General features: G+C 44.7%; 1 protein-coding gene across 1 annotated transcript in view; it reads left to right on the forward strand.

The window, feature by feature from the left end:
* gna13b (guanine nucleotide binding protein (G protein), alpha 13b) overlaps positions 1-16,166 on the forward strand; it is a 34,769-nt gene extending 18,603 nt beyond the window's left edge. Inside the window, exons 3-4 of the mRNA XM_072693813.1 lie at positions 7,555-7,605; positions 10,820-16,166. Of these exons, the coding sequence (XP_072549914.1) occupies positions 7,555-7,605; positions 10,820-11,392 (624 nt within the window). The 3' untranslated portion in view covers positions 11,393-16,166. The remainder of the gene's footprint in view (positions 1-7,554; positions 7,606-10,819) is intronic.
* The last annotated feature ends 2,139 nt before the right edge of the window (positions 16,167-18,305 follow it).

The following is an 18,305-nucleotide window of genomic DNA, read 5'->3' on the forward strand; positions in this document are numbered from 1 at the left end:
ACACACAGCCTTCATCATCATCACCACTAAACCTTTACACACAGCCTTCATCATCATCACCACTAAACCTTTACACACAGCCTTCATCATCATCACCACTAAACCTTTACACACAGCCTTTATCATCATCACCACTAAACCTTTACACACAGCCTTTATCATCATCACCACTAAACCTTTACACACAGCCTTTATCATCATCACCACTAAACCTTTACACACAGCCTTTATCATCATCACCACTAAACCTTTACACACAGCCTTTATCATCATCACCACTAAACCTTTACACACAGCCTTTATCATCATCACCACTAAACCTTTACACACAGCCTTTATCATCATCACCACTAAACCTTTACACACAGCCTTTATCATCATCACCACTAAACCTTTACACACAGCCTTTATCATCATCACCACTAAACCTTTACACACAGCCTTTATCATCATCACCACTAAACCTTTACACACAGCCTTTATCTTCACCATCACTAAACCTTTACACACAGCCTTTATCATCATCACCACTAAACCTTTACACACAGCCTTTATCACCATCACCACTAAACCTTTACACACAGCCTTTATCATCATCACCACTAAACCTTTACACACAGCCTTTATCATCATCACCACTAAACCTTTACACACAGCCTTTATCACCATCACCACTAAACCTTTACACACAGCCTTTATCATCATCACCACTAAACCTTTACACACAGCCTTTATCTTCACCATCACTAAACCTTTACACACAGCCTTTATCTTCACCATCACTAAACCTTTACACACAGCCTTCTTCATCTTCACCATCACTAAACCTTTACACACAGCCTTTATCATCATCACCACTAAACCTTTACACACAGCCTTTATCATCATCACCACTAAACCTTTACACACAGCCTTTATCTTCTAGGCTCTTTTCCACCCTCCCTTCTCTCTGTCAGTGTCGAGTGTGTACACATGCACGTACACACACAACGCAGTGCTGCCTGGCTAAGGCGAATGCCTCTGGTGTCGTATTATGTGTCAGTTTGCAGCTGTGTTGCATCACAGCCACGTAATTCTGTGTAAAGGTGCGACAGTTTTGTGTTGTATGCAGAGCTGGTTTAGAGCTTTGTGGGCATGGCTAGTCATGTATGAATGACAGGCATTTTAAAATTCCAAGTAAAGCAATTTATAATGAATTAAAAAGCACAATTAATGAACCGTTTCCTGTTATTGTAACCTCATCATATTATTTATACACTATATGGACAAAAGTATTGGGACACATGCTCACTGTTTCTTCTAAAATGAAGGTATTTAACAGTCTCTTCTGTCCAGGAAAGATTTTGGAGAAGGGTTGCTGTAAGGATTTGATTGCATTCAACCACAAGAGTGTCAGGATGTTGGATGGTTTCCACCCCACCTCCACCATTTCCAACTCATCCCAAAAGTACTGGATGGAGCTCCACCACCATCATTCCAGAGAACACAGCTCTTCCACTGCTCCACAGCTCCTCAATGCTGGGGGGCTTTATACCCCTCTAGCCCACGCCTGGCATTATTAGGCAGCATGGAGCCAATAGGGTCATGATGTTGATCTGCTCCAGAGAGTCCTATTCTATTGGCAGTACTTCTTCTCTACAGGGACTAGACAAGCTGTAGGTGTTCATTTGTGCAGCTTAGAGTAGCTGAATTCTTTTATTCGAATGGTGTCCACAAATATTTGGACATATAGTGAATACTTGAACTTGCAAAATAGAATGAAGGCCGGACGTCAGCTGTGTGTTTAGCTAGTGCATGATTGCAGCTCTCGTGCCAGGTTTTAATGGTGTACCGGAAAAGGTGTATAGGTCGTTGGTGACGAACCCGCGGTGGCAGTCATTCCCCCACGTGACCTGTTTTCAAACGCAGTGCGCCTGAGAAGCCACACTTCTGAAGGATGTGAGCTGAGCTCGTGAGTGCAGGCTTGTTTGTGCTTCGGTCGTACTTGCATCAGGTTTCTAGTGCAGAGGTCACAGCTCGGCCTTGTTTTCCTGCTCTCTCACAGGCTGTCTGCTGTTTCTGTTTGAGAGGGAGACGTATCTGCTGATCCGATGGTCGTTTGATGGCCAGAACTTGCGCAAGAGATGCACACTACAAACATTTGGACATAGTGTATGAATTAGACACCTCCTCTGATGAATGAATTCAGCTAGTTTAAGTTTCACCCATTGCTGACACAGATGTGCAAATGTGCACACACCCTCACAGCTTGTCTAGTCACTGTGGAGAAGTACTACCAATAGACTAGGACTCTCTGGAGATAAACATGAAGCTATTGGCACCATTCTGCCTAATGCCAGGCGTGGGCTAGAGGGGTATAAAGTTCTCTGGAATGATGAGGTGGGGTGATGATCATCATGCAACATGCTGACCTTGCCAACGCTTTTGTTGCTGAAATCAATCAAATCCTCACAGCAGTGCTTCTCCAAAATAGTACACCTAGTAGAAAGTTGTCTTCTCTGGACAGTAGAGACAGTTACTCCAACAGAAGCAGGATCAGCTCTTTTTAATACCCTAGATTTCAGAATAAATAATGAATGAACAGGTGTCCCAATACTTTTATCCATATAGTGCTTGGGTTTCTCTGGTTCTGCTTTGTGTTGTACGGCCTTACTGGCCTCTGCAGTACTGATATCTAAAAAGGCGATCGATGCTCTAACCAGTCTAACCAGAGAGTGTTCGCTGTGTGCTGGGAACATCCTGACCAATCACAGCCCTAAATGTCTGTGAGTACATTGATGAGTTAATGCATGCTTTATTTATATATATAGGGTTCAGAAAACCTGTCTGCTGCCAGCTCAGCATTCTCTGAGACAATCCCACAACTGGTAATCATCGGGGCCCAAGCACCGCGCTGTTATGGAGGCAGTAGAGCACTAACGCTGTGCAGTGGTTTCAGACCGGCCCTTATTTAGAACAGGTGTGGGTCTCCTCCTTGTTGAACTCAACAAGCTAAACAGGAACATCTCCAGGAACAATGCCTCTGGACGCTGTTTGCTTTCTGAACTTGTCGCCTCTTTCTCTGCTCGAGTTTCCACGTCTTGTAGAGAGCAGCTGAAGCTTTCAGATTGTTAAACTTCAAGAAAACAACCACATACGTCAGCAGCTCTATCTTGCCTGCTGATCTACTCTAGGAAGGATGCAGCGCAAACCCACAGAGCTACAGACCAGCTTCTGGAATATCCAGCCCTCTCACTTATTCAGTTACTTTGTTTTAGGGGCTCAGACATGGCCTCCGCCTCCAAAATGCTTTTCTCCAAACTTGAGAGACGGCAACAGCTTGGGCCAATCATAAGCCAACGTGCAAAACGGCAAGCAAAGATGCTAACCATGAGCCTGCGTGGTAAATGTGAACGGTCGACTGAATTGAGATCGTTGTCTCAAACGATTAAATGCGCTTTGTTCCATCCCTCAAATACACTAATTGCTTAGTACACTAGTATTGGGACACCTGCTTATTCATTCTTTCCGACAAGCTGTGTGTGTGTGTGAGCGCATTGCACGTGTGTATTAGCAATGGGTGCAACTTGAAGTAGAATGTATTCATTTAAGGAGGCGTCCATAAACATTTGGACATGTAAAGTAGTTGATTGCAAGATAGTTATTCCTGATTTTTTTCCTGTTCCTGTATATCACACACAAGCAATAATTGACAGTTTTGCATGTCAGTCAAATGGCTCTTTAGGTGGCGGGGTGGGCAGTTCACGACCACGGTAAGTCCCAAAACCCTCCAGACCAGAGATCTGGCTTGCAAGACCAGCACAATCCTGACTAGGAGCTGATTGCTCTGCTTATATTTATTAGCCTCGCAGTTTGAGTTTGATTCTTGACCGAGCTATTTCTTTAAATAAGTCACCTCCAGCATGGCCAACCCTCAGGTGTTTCTGAGTAACAGGACTTCCTTTTTATTCTTGGCTTAGGAACCGATATCCTGACCAGTGTTTGGAGCTTTGTTCCCAAGGGCCCACACCCTCCATTGAGGATGAACTGACCTTGCCCAGTGGCAGCATGCCCAGGCTGGAGAGGGTTTGAGGGGCTTTTCTGATAGTTGAATCACCGCTGTAGTTATTATTACGCTATATAAGCCACCTCAAAAGACCTTCTAGTGCAACCCCCCCCCCCCTTCTAAACCCACATTAACCCCTAAATGCTAGTGATTTCGAGGGGCTCCTTGGAGGAAGGAAGTTGGTGAAGGTGTTCCCTTGGGCTGTTGTGGGTCGTGCTGTGGTTTTACGCTGCGCCTAGAAATGTAAACAACAACAAAACCCCTTCATTTAAAGCTCTGATTTAAGTCACAAATGAAACCTGCAGTAAATGTAGTCTATCAGCCAGGATGTGGCTTCAGGGGGTTTGGGCTGAAACTGAGCTTCACTGTAGAGAAACCTATCGACTTGATTTCTTTAGTGGTGGTGCATGGATCCAGGCGCCGGTCGCCGTGACTACAACACAGATACAGCCCATAATTTATTACCTATCCAAACCCACCAGTGCAGCTACACGAGTCTTCAGCCATGTCTCTCCACTGCTGCGTTCTCTCCACTGGCTTCCTGTAGCTGCCTGCATCAGATTCAGAACCCTGACGCTGGTCTACAAAGCCAAGAACGGACCAGCCCCTTCGTACCTGATGGCTATGGTCAAAAGCCGGTCTGCACCAAGAGCCCTTTGAGCTTCAAGTACGGCTCGGCTCGACCCCCCATCCCTCAAAATCCACGGAAGACGAGTGTCCAGACTTTTTTCTGTCCTGGCACCAGTGGTGGAACGAACTTCCCCTGGGTGTCCGAGCGGCCGAGTCGCTCGCTGTCTTCAAACGCAGACTGAAGACCCTCCTCTTCAGAGAGGACTTGGACGATTAGACTATGGTCGCCTTATTGTATTGTGTTTAGTAATGTCTAAGCTTAGAGGTTTCTTTTGAATTATTAGCCTATTCTAACTAGCTGAGGTTTTTCTTGGGTAAATAGCAAAGCACTTTGTAAGTCGCTCTGGATAAGAACGTCTGCTAAATGCCGTAAATGTAAATGTTCTGAGTTTTATATGGATGATGATGATGATGATGATGATGATGGTGGTAAAACAGTTGAGAATCTGAACTAATCCAGTTTTCTTTAGGGACTACTTTCTGTAGCCGCACTACACCCTGCAGCATGTATCCCTCCACCATTTTAATGATCTGATTTTAAAAGCAGGTTCTAGAGCCGAACTCTTCTCAGAACTCTGGTAGAACCGTGTCTCAGGCATCAGGCAGCGTCTTCATCACCATTAGGTGAAGAACTTTCTGTGAGGAGCTTTTATTAGAGCTTCAGACGTCTGCTTCCCTTCACCTCCACTGTAGAACCACAGCTCTGACTGCTGGGGGAGGTTATCTAGAACCGCCACTGTAGAACTCCAGCTCTGACTGGGGGAGCTTATCTAGAACCTCCACTGTAGAACCACAGCTCTGACTGGGGGAGGTTATCTAGAACCGCCACTGTAGAACCACAGCTCTGACTGGGGGAGCTTATCTAGAACCGCCACTGTAGAACTCCAGCTCTGCTCTATTTGGTTTTTTAGTTGCCAAACTATCTCTTACCCCTCTTGCTTACGCTGCAGGTTAAACTGACCTGTTTAAAAGTTCATTATCATTTTCATTAACATTTGAATCAAATTTTTATTTCTGTTTTTGAGAAGTGTGAATTTTTATTAATATTAATGAAGCTAAAGAAACTGTTCTGCTTCTGCATAGTTAAACACACACGATTTCTGTTTATTACAGTTAAACAGAACGGCAGGGTTAAATGTAAGAAGACTTGCCTAACTTTTCCCCCCCTCATGTTTGTTCCTTCTTTCGTTGAAGTCTTTTCCGGGGCAGGTTGTTCCTATTACTCAACACTCATTCTCAAAGTGAGCTCTTATTTGAGAGTCTCAGTTTCTCTGTAAATCTTGTGAATGATCTGTTTGTGCCTTCTCTTCAGTGTGTGTGTATGTGTGTGATCTTCTAGGGGTTTCAGGTAGTGTGTAGAAAGCAGAAAAGATTTTTCAGGTAGGCTTCCTGTAGCTGCGGTCCTCCTCGGATTCAGAACCCGGACTCTGGTCTACAAAGCCAAGACTGGACCAGCCAGCCCCTCCATACTTGATGGCGATGGTCAAAAGCAGATCTGCGCCAAAAGCCCTTCCAGCAGATACAGCCCATAATTTATCTCCTATCCAAACCCACCAGTGAAGCTACGCGAGTCTTATGCTCTCACGAGTTTTATGTGTGATGATGATGAAGGTAAAATAGTGGAGAATCAACTCATCTAATGCAGTTCTCTTTAGGGACTACTTTCTGTAGCCGCACTACACCCTGCAGCATGTATCCCGCCACCATTTTAATGATCTGGTTCTAAAAGCAGGTTCTAGAGCCGAGCTCTTCTCAGAACTCTGGTAGAACAGTGTCTCAGGCATCAGGCAGCGTCTTCATCTCCATTAGGTGAAGAACTTTCTGTGAGGAGCTTTTATTAGAGCATCAAGTACAGCTCGGCTCGACCCGCCATCCTTTAAGATCCACGGAAGATCCAACGCTCGCTGTCCTCAAACCCAGACTGAAGACCCTCCTCTTCTGAGAGGACTTGGGTAAAGAGTAGAGTATTATGGTCTCCATATTGACTTGTGTTTAGTAGAGTCTAAGATTAGAGGGTCTGAATTCTAGTCTAGGTAAACTAGCTGAGTTTCTTCTGTAAAATGTGTTTACCTGCAGAGCTGCTTCATTACTCAGGTGGCTGAATGGTGAAGGAATTCTCCGGCTGTTTACCTGAGCTGCGTTCAGATCTCTTAATGATTATTTCTACAAACGGCCGACCGCAAATCACACCCCTGCGCTGCGTGCCATCCACATTGTGTGTTGTGCTTTGTGTAACAAAGGAAGCCTATACATATTATTAGTTCAGTCCACGGCATGGCTCTGAATTTACCTGTTTTTCTCAGCAGGTGTGATGTGATGTCTGTCGTGATTGTCTGTGTTTAAGGGACCCACATATTTTCTTTTCCACTTATGTAATTATTGAATTATTTTTCATGTTTTTTTTTTACATTTTTATCTACCGTTTAGGCATTCAGATGGTTCTTGGAGTTCTTGTGGTTCTGTTTATAACTGTTGTCGGTGCTACATGTTGTGTATTGAGTATTATGGTCTGTATACTGCCTTCTGTGTTTAGTAGTGTCTGAGTCTGTACAAACTAGCTAAGGGTGTTTTCTAAGGGAACAGTGAAGCACTTCTTTAAGCCGCTCTGGAGAAAAGCTTCTGCTTAAGGCTTTCAATGTGAATATTAAAAATGTTTATTTATAAATATTTTATACGTTTACTATCTGTATGTTTTGTGAGGACAGGATTTAAGGTTTTAGGTGTCTGTAGTTCTGTCTATTTTGGTTATTATTATTATTATTGTTATTATTATTATTATTATTGTTGCTGTTGTTGTTTATTTAGTTTAAATGTTATCCATTCCAGTCTTACTGTATCGTTTTAATGTTTAGAGCTGACTGTCTGCTCTCTCTCCACAGGGTGAATCGGTGAAATATTTTTTGGATAACTTGGAAAAACTTGGAATGCCGGTAAGCATGTTCTGTCTAATAACTGTATATTAATGTGCACTAATGCTTTAGAGGTGAGTATTCCTCATTAAACGGATACTTCAGTTTACACGTTTAATCTCCTCAAAATGATCATATGGAACATCTTTTGGCTAAAAGTATAGCTAACAAGTAATGGAAGCTTATGTACACCAATTAGCGTAGCATTAACTGCATGCCTTAATAATCTCACACTCTTTAGATTGTGTGAAGGTGTTCAGTAACCTTTAGTAGAGGATGAGGGCGGTAAGGATATAGAAATATACTGTACTCACTAACATTGTGCTGGGTCATAACGTGTGTGTGTGTGTGTGTGTGTGTGTGTGTGTGTGTGTGTGTGTGTGTGTGTGTGTGTTCTCACACAGCCCAGACTGTGTGCCTTTTGTCCTGAGCTCATAGACACGCTCACACTCACAGGGAAGTGAAAGTGGCGAGTATGTACCGCTGCCGTTAGCCCCTCTCTGCAGACCGTTACACTATTTTTAAAGCGATAGTTCAGCCAGAACGGTCAACTCCTCTCCCTTACCTCACATGCACTCATTCAGCCCAGTCATGTTCAGTGCTTCGTTAGTTTTACACTGGAGCTACGAGGCCAATGTAGCCAACAATTAACAGAAGCTGAACGATGAATGGACCAATAGAAATGCTCTAAGTTACCTGGAATAAACTCTCATTTTACATTGACTTCCATTCAGACTTCAGAACATTTTCTGCCTTCTCTTGTAAAGTCACCGTTTCAGAGATACGTTTTACATTGGACAGATTAAAATGAAGAAATTTTTAAGAAAATATTAGAGAAATGTATTTCAAAAATAGGCACATTATTTACTAATGGCGGGAAAGGTTCAGCCAAATTGGGCACAAATATTGGCAGTAAGTAAAGATCAGTAAAGAAATAAATAATCAATAAATATCAACAAATTAAAGTGTGAAATGGGCTGATGATGATGATGATGATGATGATGATGATCTAGATCTATTTTTGTGCTAATAAACACTGCGCGGTTCTGGTTGAGGTGCTCTTTAGACGCTTCCTCAGATTTCTATCAGCTCCGGCGTGACGCAGTCGGCCCGTGCTCAGCTCTACGTCATGTGACCGGCTGGCGTCAGACGGGTGTGTAGATGATGAGCGTCGCTGAGTTTAGAGGAAGTCTGTGGTTTTGCTCTCGTGTGTGTGTGTGTGTGTGTGTGTGTGTGGGGGGGGGGGCTGTGTTGGATAACATGAGGTTAATGTCGTTATAACCTTTATCACGGACTGTTACAGTCTCTCTCCCCTTGTTGCACCATCTCTCTTTACCTCTGGCACTCTCTCTCTCCCTCTCTCTCTCTCTCTCTCTCTCTCTCACTCTCTCTCTCACTCTCTCTCCCTCTCTCTCTCTCTGTCTCTCTCTCTCTCTCTCTCTCTCTCCCTCTCTCTCTCTCTCTGTCTCCCTCTCTCTCTCTCTCTGTCTCCCTCTCTCTCTCCCTCTCTGTTTAACACCCCCCCCCCACTCCACCCCGGAAGGAAATCTCACACTTGCTCTTTAGATTTCTATCTGTTCACTGCGCTCACTCTCTCTAGCTCTTTTGCTTGCTCACTCTCCCTCTTGCTCCCTATTCCCCTCCCTATTCTTCTCCCTGTTCCTGTTCCCTTTTCTCTCTCTCTCTCTCTCTCTCTCTCTCTCTCTCTCTCTCTCTCTCTCTCTCTCTCTCTCTGACTGATTCTCCCTGTACTCATCCTGCTAATCAGTGTGTGTTTGCGATGTTCACTCTCTGTGGGCCTCCTGCAATCACACACAAACACACACAGGAAATACTGAAGGCTCCGAGTGGGCTTTGGGGGAAATGTCCACTTGACATTGGAAAGTATGTGTGTTAAAGTGAGGTGTGTGTGTGTGTGTGTGTGTGTGTGTGTGTGTGTGCGCGCCTGTTTAGATGTGTGGTCCTGGTGACAGTGTGTGACTAGCTGAGACTTGCACTGGGCATGATCAGACACACACACACACACATATCCAACAGCACCGCTGGCCCTAATACACTCTACACTTTCAGCACCACACACACACACTAGTCCAAAGCATCAGGTGAGTGAAAGCACAAGGTAGAGGTTTCTAATAAAGTGGCCAGGCAGGCCATTACCTGGATCAGCTATGTTAGCTACACGGTGGTAGATCTCCAGGATTGTGCACACCGGTGGTGTCGGTGCTGGTGAGTGAGTGTGTTTGTCGTCTTTGGACAGAGGTTAGTTTGTCCCCTGCTTTTCCAGACGGCTCGTTCAGAAAGTGAAAGTGTGTGTGTTCAGAGTTTCCTCTGAGAGCGTCGGCAGACTTTTCCTGGAAGGGAGAAAATGGTGTGATCAGGGTGGGGTGAGGTTATTCCCTGTAGTACTGATCTGTCAGCAGCGTAACTCCAGCATGCACTTACCCCGTACACCGTGAGATCACATACGTGTGTGTGCGCCGCCCGCCCATCCTGCATGCCTTTTAAGTCCTGTCGTCCGTGACGTCATCCTGTGTGGAATTCTAGGAATGCACCCTCTGGCTTTGCACCAGGATGGAAAGTTCCTCACAGGGCTGTGTTTTAGAGGGGGTTAGTTTTGGTTCACCTTGTCATTTGATGATGATGATAAAGATATCTACTAATGTACCAGATCCCAAAACTCTGATCATATCGCGCTTTTTGAGTCCCGGATTGGATCATTTTGTGGAGCGGCAAAAAACCAGAAGTATTTGTTACTATTTTGTATGTAGTGACTCTAATTTTAACAAGGTCTTTCTGATTGCTTTAGTGATGTTTATTGATCACTGTTATTATGGGTGACTTTATCACGAGAAACACACGGTCTGTCTAAAATCCTGGGAACCTGCCTCCTGAGTGGGTATCAATGAGGACTGGGTTTATGGGTATGGATGAAAAGGGGTTTTGGGGTATGGATGGGTGAGCATGCATATGGATGGGTATGGATAAGGGGTGTGAATATGGATGGGTGTTGATGAGGGGTGCGTGGATGTGAATGGGTATTGATGAGGGGTGCGTGGATATGGATGAAAAGGGGTTTTGGGGTATGGATGGGTGAGCATGCATAAGGAAGGACGGTATCTGTTAAATGGCGTAAATGGGTGTATGGATATGGATGGGTATTGATGTGTTTGAGGGAGTCTGCTGTAACGTCTGTTGTTCAGGCCACTCATGCTTTTCTCTCTTTCCGTCTCCTCAGGACTATCTGCCCAGTCAGCAGGACATCCTGCTGGCCCGTAAACCCACCAAGGGCATCCATGAGTACGACTTTGAGATCAAGAACGTTCCCTTCAAGATGGTGGACGTCGGAGGCCAGCGGTCGGAGCGGCGGCGGTGGTTCGAGTGCTTTGACAGCGTCACCTCCATCCTGTTTCTGGTGTCGTCCAGCGAGTTCGACCAGGTGCTGATGGAGGACCGGCAGACCAACCGGCTGATGGAGTCGCTCAACATCTTCGAGACGATCGTCAACAACCGCGTCTTCAGCAACGTCTCCATCATCCTGTTCCTCAACAAGACGGACTTGCTGGAGGAGAAGGTCCAGACCGTGGCTATCAAGGACTACTTCTCTGACTTCACCGGGGACCCGCACAACCTGGAGGAGGTGAAGAACTTCCTGGTGACGTGTTTCCGGAACAAGCGGCGGGACCAGCTGCAGAAGCCCCTTTACCACCACTTCACCACCGCCATCAACACCGAGAACATTCGGCTGGTCTTCCGCGACGTCAAGGACACCATCTTGCACGACAACCTCAAACAGCTCATGCTGCAGTGATGCTGCATTTCTCCTGGCTCCTTTTGTCGTCGTTTCCTTGTTTGGTCGAAAAGACCCACCCTCCCTCCCTCACCCCTCCAGCTCCACCCCCCACCCAATCCACTGTTCTGCCAGTTTGTACTCCATACAGTAACCTTTCTGACTAGCTCTAATGTTGGGGGGTTTGTGTCTTGTGGGGGAGAAAGGGGCTTAGCTGTGTGAAGAAAGCACCGAATGACCGTCAGTGACCACTGCGTAGACGTGCTGTGGGCGGCGAGATTAGAGATGGGAGCGCGAGTGTGTAAGTGTGTGTGTGTGTGAGAGTGAGTGTGTTGCGCGTGATGGGGCTGCACAATGTGGACAAAACACCTGATTAAAAAGTCCTAATTATATTGATCCAGATTGCTGAAAGTAACTATATTAGTTAACCCTTGATGCTTCATTTTTGGCCACGTTTGTTGGATCACGTGTCCCCAAAAAGAATGTCTGTGATTGGCTGAGATTTGTAGATTGAAGGCCAATGGCAATAACGATTAACAACTGATGAATTGTGCCACCCTAGCGCACACGTGTGTGTGTGTGTGTGTGTGTGTGTGTGTGTGTGTGTGTGTGTGTGTGTGTGTGTGTGTGTGTGTGTGTGTGTGTGTATGAATGATCCAGTGCTCCTATCTGCCTTTATTCTGCCATGAAAGTGTGTACAACACACAAAGCCTCACTGGAGGTGCCAAAAACGACGCATTTCCCACTGCTCCCAGTTACTAACCAATATACAATGGATGGAGAGAAGGCGGGACGATATCCCAGCGCTGTTCTTAATCTGCCACCTTTCGAGCCTTTTATTACTGACCAAATCACAAACGGCTAAAAAGGTTAAAACAGGTTTAAAAAGCCTTTTCATTTTAACATTTATGTTTTAAGTTCATTCATTTTAAACCATGTTCTGAGCCTTTCTGTCGATACCTGCCTGGCTGTAAGTGTCTGTCTTTGTTTAGCTGTAGCTTCTAATCAGGTTCTGTTTTTTTTTTTTTATAGATTCATGAATATATTTACCTGTAAGTTATATTTTCAGAGGTTTACACCTTCACTTTTCAGCTGCCGCTAATGGCTTCCGGTTACCAATGGTTGATGGTTGCTTTGAGAGAGAAGAAAGTATATACACACACACACACACTTTTCTGCGGTTAGACCACTTAAACTGAACGTGTGCTGTATTGTAAGGCCGTGCCCAGGACAGACCGGCAGGCTTGTGTAGTATAGCATCAACTCAGGGCTGAATGTCGACCACTTTATTTTGTGTTTTGAAGAATTTGACCGTTTAAAGGCTTCGCTAACATCCACACTCGCACACTCACACACCCTCTGTCCATCAGTGGTTGGAAACGTGTCGTCTTGTTGACCTGCTAACTAACTAGTTTTTATTTTTTGTGGGAGGTTGTTTTTTTTTCTTTTCTCTGCGTCAGCAAGATTCCTCTCTCAGATGCTAGGTCGGCGCGTGTCCGTCAGGGAAGGGGAAGTCTTTTTAAATAATTTATTTTATGTTTTAACAATTTTAACCACGAGTCAAACTAGCGGACCCTTCAGTTTTGTTTTGATGTTGACAAAAACTAAAGTAAACAAAAAACTGTAATCCACAAGTGCCCAGATTTAAAAGGTACCCGTTGTAAAAACAGCTCTGTTTTCCCGTCACGTTGCGCCAGTGATGGAAAAGGGATCGAATTCCAGAATTCATCTTGTGAAGTTTTCCTGCTCATCAAGCGTTGTTTATAGCTGATGTATAGTGCCGTCTCCACCCAGTATACAGTTGTGTAAGGGGTGTTTTAAGTGTATAGTATGTATCTCACTCTTTTCTAACAGATATGCAGACCTACACTGATGATGTAAAGCTGTTTTTCCTCTTTCCTTCCTACTACTGCTGTGTATTCACTCAACCCCCCACCCCCCCCCCCCCCACACACACACACACACACTCACACTCACTCTCCTTTCACCCGTTCAGTATTGCTGCTGCTGCTGCTGCTTCTTGGCTGGACCGTATCTGGTTGTGGGGCAACCTCCATGGTGAATGGTGGCTATACATCTCTATGCATGCAGACACTGTTTCAGGCTCCTAATGGCTGCAGTTTAATCCCCCCCCCCCAAACTGCCTCATGTCCCTGGCTGGAAGCCCAGGACTCTCGTGAAAGGCGTTTTTTTTTGGGGGGGGGGGCACTTTCTGGACGTTTCTGACCAGACCCACTGTCCTCATGTGCTGGTCAGTGCCCCCCACCAAGTGCTTAAGCAACCAAACCAAAAGTGACAAAAGTATTTGGACATTCTTCTTAGTCATTGAATTCAGGTGTCGGATTCAGTCCCGCTGCCACAGCTGTATAAACCCCACCCTCTAGCCCTGCAGTCTGTCTTTCTTCCACACATCAGTGAAAGAACGGGAGGTTCTGAAGAGCTCACTGAACTCCAGCGTGGTTCTGTATGAGAGCTCCAGACCTCCTGCTGCTGGTAGAGCTGCAGAGGGGGACCAGCTCCATATTAATAATGCCTGTGGCTTTAGAACGGGACGTTGTTAAAGCGCCTGTAGGTGGAATGAATAGGTGTCCTAATACTTTTGCCAATATAATACATTTGCTAATAAAAAAAAGGAGTGGTCTAGATGAGCATAGCCTGTGCTGTAAGAGCACTGTGCTCTATTAAAGCATGGCCTTATTGTTAGCATTTTACTGTAGCGTAGGCTAGCTATGCTAAGCTAATCTAGCTTTAGCTCCACGAGTATAAACACACCTCAGCCTTTATTGTACAGTAGTGGCCAATAGCTCCTATCTGTGGTCTTAAGAGGTCAGACAGACGTTCCTGAGGAACACCAGGTGCCTTCAGGTTTGGCACAGCAGCAGTTTTAATGAGCCATTAACATTTTTTTTATTATACTGTAGCTGCACTTTAGCGCACAGTGCTGACGGGCTTTATTAACTGCAGTGGTCAGATTTCAGCATCTGTAGGCAGGCCTGAGTGACCAGACGTGTTGGGTGTCGTTTTAATGGACAAAATATGATATTGCGATTTTTAGCAACATATTGCAATTCCACTGCAGTGCACGGCAAACTGAGTCGCTGGGGGGGATCTGACCACAGCGGTTTTGTTAAATTATATGAATTGCATGATGCCAGAACACCTGCAGAACCTCACCTGTAACTGCTGAAACATGGTAACGGGCTCAGTCTGAATTCTGAACTTGCAGATCATCCATAACCACTGATGCGCTGCTCAGCACTGGTTAGCTAAAGGAGAACTTCAGGGTTTTTTTTAGCCTCATCTGCTCTTATTAGCAGCTGCAAAGGGGTTCTGTCACTGTAGTGGAACCCTTTGAAAAGATTCTATAAGAACCGGCTGTGCTTTAACCAGGCGAAGAACCCCTGCCTTTATGAAAGGGCCTGATCATGGAAAACTGGATTTTCCTCATTTAATCACTCTGATTAGACCAGAACCACCTGATTTGCATGTCTCCGCCTATTTATTGTTCTGCAGAAGAAGTCTGAAAGAATCTAAAAGATATTAAAAAGCTGGAAAATAGTGAAGTAAAAATGAGCTGTGGGGTGGGGTGCTTTTTGGGGTGTAAATGTATGAACCTAAGCGGAGCTCGAGGAGAAATAGAAAACGGAGTGGAATTGATGTGGATTAAGACCCTTTCAGAGCGAACCGCCGCGCCTGCAGTTCCTAAAGCAGCTGCCCATTGGCTTCCATTACAAGTGTTTAGGAGTCTGAGGGTTTTCTGGTGGTGTCGGAGTTCAGGGAATCTGATGAAATGATCATTAGTGCTAACGGTTCAGACGTCACCGGCTCGGCCAGAAGAGCTCGGTTGGAAAGTAGTAAAGTATTCTCTGAAGCTGAGGCGGGAGAGGCTCGGCCTGGTGGCGGTGTTGGAGAAGCCCTGAGCTGCTGGAGAGCTGGAGAGCTGCCAGTCTGTCCAATCTGAACACGCCTCAGCCACCAGAATCTGACACTTTCTGCTTTTACCAAAACACACACACACACTCACACACACTCAGAGAGAAGGCCTTACGCTTCTGCCTCAGTACACACACACACACACTCTGCCTTGAGGACAGTGTTCTGGTGTGTGAAGATGATCCATTAAGAGCCTTCCTGATTATTGGAAAACCAAACCTGGGTCTCTGACGCTTCCTGCAAACACACACGTGCCTCGTTTCAGTGCTTTACTGTAGGACAGATGAGCGATGCTGTACCACCAGACACCGACACACTCCCTGCGTATCCTGTGCGCCTGTGCCTGAAGGCCCTGTGAGAGGGCGCAGGGCTGTGCTGACGCCCGGCAGCCGGGCGATGCAGGGTCACGATGCAGGTTTGCTGGAGTTGATCTTTGTGAACGGCGTAGAAAACAAACTGGGTTCGAGTCGATGTCGATTTTGTGGCGAGAAAAGAGAAACGGAATCAGAAATGCCTGAAATTGTGAGCTTCTCCTTTAGTCCCGGAGGATCGAGTGCGCTGATCATTTAGAGTTATGCAAAGATTAGGCCTGAAAATGAAACTGCCGATTTCTAGTGCCTCCAGTTTTTTCATGCCTCGGACTTTTCCAAGCCTTTCCTGTTTTTATTTGAGATTTTGTACTTGATGATTCGATTGTTTTGCCTTATGTGGATGTTTTTCTAAATCCTGATTCTAATCCTACTAAAAGATGTCGGGGCTCTCGCCTCCGGTCAGAACCGAATACTGAAACGCTCTCCATGTACAGTCTAACCTCTGCTTTCTCACCTTTTCCATCCTTCAATAAAAACATTTTTCAAAACGAGCCTCAGGTCTGTGGTCGTTGGTTCAGCTGAAGGTGATGATCACGTGTACCCTGACCTGGCTGCCACGGAGTCAGGGTACGGGACTGACGGCAGTGTCCCAGTAACGATGCTAATGGGTTAATACAGGGTAGTGAAAGGTAGAGCTAGTGAACAGCATAACGGCTTCTGAGCAGAAATCCTAATTCAGATACTTCCTAACTGGCCTTCAGCGAATCCTCTTTGAGGAATGACACCTGAAGACTTTGGGAACAGGGGTGAAGGGTCATAAGTTATGATCTTGGAAGCGTAGAGCCTAAAACCATAACAAAAACACCGAGCCTTAGGACGGTGTGGTACTGTAGGACTCTAGGAACACAGGTGCTCTAGACTACAGAGAACCTGTTACTATATGGATCTGTAGGCCTTTAGGGATCGGGCTCTAGCACCACAGGAAACTTTAGGCCTTTGGGCTCATATGGACCATAGGGCCCTAACACCTTAGAGAACCCCAGGCTTTGAGAACATGGGTCCATAGAGAACTGCTGATCTCAGTGGGGAACATGGTGCCCCAGAACCATAGGGAACTCTGGGCCTACCTAACTAGCTTCCGTTCACCATAAGCGAGTCCGAGTCCGAGTTTGAGCCTGAGCCGTTTTGAGGGCTCAGGGCTGAATTATTTGAGCTGTGTGGAGTCGAGGATTAGAGAAGCAGTTAAAGGGTCAGAACACAGTTCAGGATTTTGCGGTTGGGTTTTACTAAAGTTGTGAAATTCAAACTATGTGAGTCGGATAAAGCAAATCGCTAATGCTTTACAGAGGCCTGCTAACAGGCCAGAGAGTCCGCTGACCTGCATACCGGCCTGCAGACTGCTGGTATTGGACAGTCGCTAAAAATTGGTGTTCAGAGAGTCTCAGTTGATCTTTATGGGGTCTGGGTCTGGGGTAGAGGCTACTTCGTGACATGGGGAACATTTCTAGGAGAAAAAGGGGCGAGGCTGGAGGTTTATGAAGGTGTCCAGTGTTGCTAAAGTCGAAGAAGAAAACAGTAAAGAAGTGCAGAACTGGTTTACACCTCAGCACATTATTTTAAGCTTGGGGAGCTTTAAAATATTGGTTATTAAACACTTGACTAGAAAAACCGAACATCCTTTGAAGCTGTTAGACCACAAGATGACCACGAGGTGGCGGTGTTTGACCACTTTAATTAGCGGTGAATTCGCAGATAATTTTTAAAGAAACATTTTAATTTGTGTTTGATTTAATGAGAGTCTCATTGATATCAGTGTCATTAATTAATACAACAGCATTAGTGCATGCAATTATTTTTACATAAAGAATAAAACTAGAATAGTTTACAGGTCTTAATACTTTTTCAGCGTGGCAGTTGCACTGAATGAGCACTAGATGGCGGCGTTGGGTCACTTAAAAACGGTCTTAACTGTTTCAGTTTATCAATTATAAGTTTAATATTATACATTAATATAATGAATGAATATAATAAATTTGTCCTGTTATGACTTATAGTAATTTAAAATATATATATTTGATTAAATCTATCCAATCGTTTTTAACAGCGTAGCCCCTGAAGAACCATTTTTATAAGGCTGTAACATTATATATTTTTTATTTTATTTTATTTGAAAAATAAATGAATAATGATTCAATGATATTCTGTAAAATTATGAGCTAAAACGTAATATTTTATTAAGAGCTAAGCGCATCTGTTCCGCTGAATGAACACCAGGTGGCGACACCAGACAGTTTTCAACAGGGGATTGTAATATTTCAATGTTACTTTCAAAAATACGTATTTTACTATTTTTAGTCGTGATTATGGGCGGTTTAGTGTTTATACGTGTTTGTTTCGCTGTCAGTATAATTTCATATATTTTTTTGTAGGAATTGTCTGCTGCACAGGCTGCTGTGGAGTTTATTGATCTTGATATCAGGATAATTCTATCAGGTTTGTTAATAAATGCTTGCTTAATACAATAAAAGGCAATGTAGTCTCTATTCAGATCAGACTGGATTAATTCACAAAATATCACAAGTAGTAAAATAATAATTGGATATTGAACTGAAATACCAAATAGTACTTAAGAGTCGTTACACTGACTAAACACTAGGTGGCGACATTAGACGGCTTTCAATTAACAGGTC

The sequence above is a fragment of the Salminus brasiliensis genome, chromosome 12 (assembly GCF_030463535.1).
Source record: "Salminus brasiliensis chromosome 12, fSalBra1.hap2, whole genome shotgun sequence".
NCBI classification, from domain to species: Eukaryota; Metazoa; Chordata; class Actinopteri; order Characiformes; family Bryconidae; genus Salminus; species Salminus brasiliensis.